This window comes from Cyprinodon variegatus, unplaced genomic scaffold, assembly GCF_000732505.1.
Source record: "Cyprinodon variegatus isolate N-32 unplaced genomic scaffold, C_variegatus-1.0 Scaffold1379, whole genome shotgun sequence".
NCBI classification, from domain to species: domain Eukaryota; kingdom Metazoa; phylum Chordata; class Actinopteri; order Cyprinodontiformes; family Cyprinodontidae; genus Cyprinodon; species Cyprinodon variegatus.
This window is the reverse complement of record NW_015151832.1, coordinates 55,096-61,657: the sequence shown is the minus strand read 5'-3', so window position 1 is coordinate 61,657 and position 6,562 is coordinate 55,096. Positions and strand designations below refer to the sequence as shown.

At 36.3% G+C, this 6,562-nt stretch overlaps 1 protein-coding gene across 7 annotated transcripts in view; it reads right to left on the bottom strand.

The window, feature by feature from the left end:
* The window catches only part of LOC107103124 (ribonuclease inhibitor-like), a 61,825-nt gene that overhangs the window by 48,444 nt on the left and 6,819 nt on the right, over positions 1-6,562 (bottom strand). For all 7 annotated transcript variants that reach the window (XM_015402657.1, XM_015402655.1, XM_015402651.1 and 4 more), the window contains exon 2: positions 5,711-5,884. In XM_015402657.1, coding sequence (XP_015258143.1) covers positions 5,711-5,884 — 174 coding nt within the window. The remainder of the gene's footprint in view (positions 1-5,710; positions 5,885-6,562) is intronic.

Genomic DNA, 6,562 nt, shown 5'->3' with positions numbered 1-6,562 from the left:
AGTGATAGATGTGGCAATCCCAAGCGACAGCAACATCAAGAAGAAAGAACAAGAGAAGCTTGAGAAATACCAAGGGCTGAAAGAGGAGCTAGAAAAGATGTGGAAAGTAAGAGCAGCAGTAGTGCTAGTGGTAACTAAAGCACTGGGGGCTGTGACCCCCAAACTGGGAGAGTGGGTACAGCAGATGCCAGGTAAAACAGCAGAGGTCTCTTTCCAGAAGAGTGCAATCCTAGGAAACCTCAAACTCCCAGACCTCTCTCTCTCTCTCTCACTCTATATATATATATATATATATATATATATATATATATATATATATATATATATATATATATATATATATATATATATTAAACAGGTGTTATCGCAATTACTAAGTAATTTTTCGTAACATAAGTACTCCTCTCAGTCAAAAGGATTGATGATTGTCCAAAAGTGGAAAGTACAGTAACTAAAATAAAGACTATCGCTTAATCTTTTAATTTGAGCATTTATTTTTTATAAAATTTATGCTTTCCATCTCAGATTTAATAAAACAACATTGGTATGTTTCTTGGAAGTTAGTAAGGAATCAAAATAAACACAATATAAAATCATATCATTTATATTTATAAAAATCGAGCTGATCTGAGTAACTCACTTATAATCACATTTAAACTTGAAGAATTGCGAGCTAAAATTAGAGTCAGACTGACTTAATTAATTTTACTTTTTTTTCATCTAAACACCTGAGCTACTTTGGTTAGCTCTGATAGCTTAGAGTGAAAAACAGCTGATCCTAGGCTGTTCTCTACATCCAGTCTCTTCCACTGCAGTGAGTGTATTTGGGCTATCACTGTATGGGAAAGGCTTCAGGTTGATTTCAAATTGTAAAACAAACCATAGTTCTGTTCTGAAGGTAATGATGACATTTAAGACTAATTTTCACAGTCATGTTAAAAATGCTACAATATTCTAACCAGCTATTCAGGTGATTTTATTAATCTCCCAAATATTATCCTGTGCTATTTTATTGGGGGCAGTGTAATAGCAACTCTTCATCTTTCAATCAGCTGAACGTCAGAACAAAAGAGCCTGTCACTGATAAATCACTGATGTAGATTAAATCACTTTGTCTTTCTCTTTCTCAAAATTTGTAATCTAAATTAACAATGTAGGATCATATGTTTGAATTTAATAAGATACCAATTTCTAAAATATTGTAGCGAGATAAAAAATTAATAAATAATTTTTACTTCCTAGACGAACAGAAGGAAAATTAATGAAGAGAGCAGATGAAATGTGATAAGAGAGACTGAGCCCCAGCTAGCACAGGAATGATGAGACAGTGAGAATAGAAAAGAGAATAAACTAAGAACACAAAAAAAGGGGAAAGAAGAGATGTTTTAGTTCTGTGTTTACTTTGTGGTATGAAGGTTTAGCACCAGCTATTCAACGATGAGATACCGCTTTATTCTATTCCTACCATTCAGAAGATGCTGCTGATAGTGACCGTCTTTTTCTGCAATTCAAACTGTGTTCAACGCCGTGTTACATGAACCCGCCTGCTGAAACAGAAGACAGCTATCCAGCACTGGTCAATCTATACCTAACTGCCTTCAGAACAGCTGGGCCATACACACGCCTGCCACTGCCTGAGACGCCGCTGCCTGAGACGCCGCCACTGGCTTGAGAGAGCTTTGCCTGCCTTCAACAGCAGCTACCTGAACCACTGGATCTTTCTGTTCTAAGCTCAGACAGAGTTATTGAATCGGATTAAACCAAATCTCTTTGAGAGATGCTGTTGGACGCACTGGACCAAAGACAGGGCCTTCAATCTGCAAAGAACCAAAGTGAGACGAAAAAGTCCCTTCCATTCCACTGAGCCAAACAATAACATCCATCTTTCCTTCTTTCCATCTGACTCTTAATAATGATTATCTGCTTGGGTGAACTAGGTAGAATAAATAGTTGTGTTTTTGTTTTATCTGAAAGAAGCTTTCTGATTCAACTGCTGATGGTTTAAGAGTTTTAACTGAATGCTAAGGCTCACTGAGTGGACTGAACTACATGGGTCTGGAGAGACTACTGCAGTGGACTGGCTAGCATCGTTAGCTCCTAGCTACCTCAATCCAGCTACATTATAGAGGCCATGTTATGAGCTCTAACCTTTCCTTTGTTTCAGCTGGACTCGCTCAGACCAGACCTCCTGGGGCAGCTAAGCTAAACCATTCTCTTTTAGCTGGACCACAGTTTAATGCATTCCTAAGTCATTGTTCATTTTTTCACTGTAAAACAGAATAAAACTTCACTGTTTTGACTGCATTTATTATTTCTGCATCACGGTTTATTCATCTGCTGCTGTTTTTTAAGAACACATTAAATTCATTAAGGTTTAAAACTTTAAAAAATCAAATACTCTTCAACAATCCTTCAAAACTCCCTAATGCCTTTTATTTGCTTATTTTCACTTTTGCTTTTTTTAGTAGTGTTTAACATTTGAGCAGTTATTAGATAAAATAATAATGTGAGAGGGGTTATTAGGTAATAAAGGTGCCATTGTATTTAAACCTGTGGTCTTTTGTGTTTATTTTATAGTGAACAGTTTATCACTCAGGCTCGATTCACTCTTATTTCAGTAATGAAATAAATGAACAGAGACAGATTACTTTGGTTGGTGATCAATAGTTCTGCTGATATTCATAATCTAACCACTAAAATGATGAAGGTAATTGGATTTTAATCAGCCGGTCCAGAAGTCTATCCTATTATGTGCAAGACTAAGAACCCTGGTGAGTAAGCAAATTACAGTTATAATCATTCAACTAATAATAATGAATTACTTTACCCTTTATTTGAATGACCTATTAATTAACTATTACTTACAGTTCTAGTTATTCATCATATTCATCATCTTCTGGTAAACTTTCACAACAACAGAAAGATGGGAGGCTTTCCTCATTAACCTCAAACAAGAGGACAAAGCAATCATTCAGTTTGTTTAAGATTGTCATTTTATTTTATCTTCTGTTTTGAATAACTGTTATATTTTTTAATTTCTCTATCTGCTTACTTTCTGAGTAAGTCAGCTAAATAAGCATTGTTATGTTGACATATTAGGATCAGAGAGGGTCTAGCATCAAGTTATATGGTAATGCTGTGGGGGAGAAAGGTAGGAAATTGCAGCTTGAGAGACTCCCCCTCACTGGGTGTAGCATTTTTAGATAAATTGGAAAACATTGAGAAGCTCTCTGCCATTTTTTGAACCTCACCTGATGGTAAGGATAAAAACAATGGCTTAAGAGTGAATGTGAGATGTTCCTATGCAAGTTGTGCTTATATCAATAATTGTGTTAACCATGACTGGAATAAATTCTGTTAATGCTTATACATGGTTCTTTCTTTGTGTACACTGTCTGAGAAACATCCCTCGGACAGGGTGATCAAAATGATGATCAAACAAGTCTTGTACTGAACTCTTGCTGTATATTCTGGAGTTTATTATCAGAGTGCTTCACAACAGTTAATTTCACCCATAGTCGTGATGTGTTTCAACATTTGTTAAAGTAATATGTTTGGATTTAAAGAACACAATTGAACCTCCTCTGTTTCAGAGAACAGTAGCCTCCATTGAGCTCCTCCTGTCTGTTTGAACCTCATTTAATCCTCAGTGGCGCTGATACAGACTTCTTCAATCACACAAGATGTGTTAATATTCAAAATATCTTCAGAAAATGTTAACAAAGCTTTCCACACTTAGCTTGCTAAATCCTTAAAGAAAATGACTCTGTTTAAAAAGAAATAATTTTGCACTTAGATCAGGGAGTCAACAAAACATTGTTTAGTTAGATAGAATTTTACATTAAAGTCTTTAATTTTAATCATCTTCAATGTCTGGTTAGGATAAAATTTGCTGTTAAACCCCTAGGTACTGTTTTATAGCTATTTTCTTTATGAAAGATTGATTTGAAGTGAAATCGCAAAATAAGTGATTGCCTGGAGGCAAAGAACAGGGAAGGAAAGCTCAGAGGTGGGTTTTCCTAATACTCGTGTAAACCTGGTTAAACTCTGAATAATAAAACTCAAATGACTTAAACTTTAGCTGTTTGTAAATAGAGGAAATAAATGATGGATGTTTTTTTTCTATGTTTGTCTCCCTTCTGGTCCGCTGCCTTACACACCTGGTTACCTCGTTAACGGAGTGCTCTTAAGCTGCTGGCTGCCACAACCTTGACGCCAGAGTGTTTGCCAGTTTTGGGTACTGTATCCAAGCTGAGTTTGCTGTGTCAAACTAAGTTTTAGCTAACCTGAGTCTTAACATTGGTTTGTCTTTGCCTCCCAGCAGGATGTATTCCTGCAGACTGGATTTTTCGGACCTTCACTCCCTGGAAGGATCAACTGAGCCTCAAACTGAGCTGGGGATTCAAACAGGAGGTTTGGATCAATTTTTCCCCAAGAAGTCGTTGAGTTTTCACACTGAGAAAGGGATTCATCTCCACTACGACCCGTTCAAGTACCGCAGGAAATCTGAGTGGCAGTCAGCTTTTCTCCGTTCACCTACAAACAACCGCATTCTGCCCTCCACCGAATCAGACAAAGACTGGAACGACAGCATATAGACTGGAGTCAAAGAATCGACAACTTCCCTGGAAATGTGAGTCGGCAACCAAATGCTCTCCTTTAAGTTCACGAATCAAATTTCTCACTGAGCCTAAACTAACCGCAGTGCCTTCCCCTCACCATTCAGTTCTGGTTGAGCAGTGTTCAGAGCAACACTGGAATCTTCTCAAACAACCTCTTCAATAAAACCTGTTTAATCTTTTCCCCTGGTCTCTCTGAATTGGTTTCTCTGCATGTGGGTCCGAGCTTTAGATCAAATCATGACAACTAAGGTTTAGTTGAGTTTCTGATTATGGTCCGAATAAGAACTATTTTGATATTGTTAGATAAACAAAAAAATAGTAAAATACATAGACAGAACTATGCATAAAAACATGGTTTGATATGTTTTTAGTTTTTAAAGTTCAAGATGTTTTATCACACCTCACTCAAAGCAAATAAAAATAGATATGATTTTGTGTTTTGCTTTGGTCACTAGCATTTTGAGTTTATATAGATGAATAGATGCATCATCTCACACATGTGTGTCCTGATAAATGTGTGCTATGGTAACATTTCGTTTGGTTTGGTTCCTCTTTTTTCAGACATTGCATTGCTCACTTAGGTCCAAACAGAAACATCCTGCATGTATTATGTAAGAAAATATGTCTATCTCTATTTATTCAAATTACAGACATACTGCACCTCCAAGCCTATACTACTTTTTTTTTAATCGCTGTAGCTAGGTTGGTGGACTATCATTCTTGCAATTCGAAGGTTTTGGGTTCTATTCCAGCTTTCCCAGTTGACATGGTATTTACTTTGGGCAACACATGAAACTCCAAGTGTTCATCAAATGTGAACAATAGAGAGGCTGCTAGGATGAATGTGACCAATATTAACAACATATTGAGAGTTAAGTATGATTGGAAAGAGCTTCATAAATTTAGTACTTTAGCAGCTTATTTCATGATTTTCAACTAATAAAGACATCAATGTTATTCAGAACTGAGAGTTTAAATTTTTTTTTGATTTGCAGTAAAAAAAGGTTCCAATTCTCACTAAGTTTATCACATAAGCATTCAACATTATAAAACAAGGCCTCAAATGTAACTTGGACGGATTTTCCGACCTGAGAGTTTCCAGTTTGCAGTTTGGACTCTTCAGTCCAGAAAACAGCAGCTTCAATCCAGAATCCTGCAGCTTGTTGTTACTCAGGTCCATCTCTCTCAGATTAGAGGACTGGGAGCTGAGAACTGAGGCCAGAATTTCACAGCTTCTCTCTGAGAGGTTACAGTCATTCAGTCTGAAGAGACAGAAATAGAAATGAAGAACTATGATTTAATAAAACAAAAGATTGCATATTAAACAGAACAGATGAAACACACAAGACAGAGAGAAACAGTTTAAGATTTTTAACCAGCTTAAAAGATTGAATGCATATGTTGTCTTATTGCAAGAAACCCATAAATCAGCGACAGCTGTAAGCGATCTTAACTTCACTAAGTTCCCTGATGTGTTTGCAGCCTGCTATAACTCTAGACAGAGAGGAGTAGCAATTTGAATCCACAAAAACCTCAGTTTTACTTTATAAGACAAAAATATTGATCCTGAAGGCAGATTCATCATAATTAAAATATCTATTCATGACCAAAAGTTATGTACTGTCAGCATATATAGTCCAAATGTGCAATATGGCATTAACTAAAAAAAATTCTTAGAATATTAAAAAATTAAAGCTATAATTAGAAACAAATGTAGGCATATTAATGGAGGTTTACAAATCCCAACTAATATATCAGAGTTCCTAAAGTTAAAACCCCCCAAACTACTGTCTAAATTATACAGAACACTGACTAAACTGGATAATACTGGAGGATTTATCAGCCAGCTTTGAACAAAACATATGGGCTCAGATACCGTATTTTCACGACCATAAGGCGCACCGTACTAAAAGGCGCAGTCTCAGTTATGTGTCCCATTT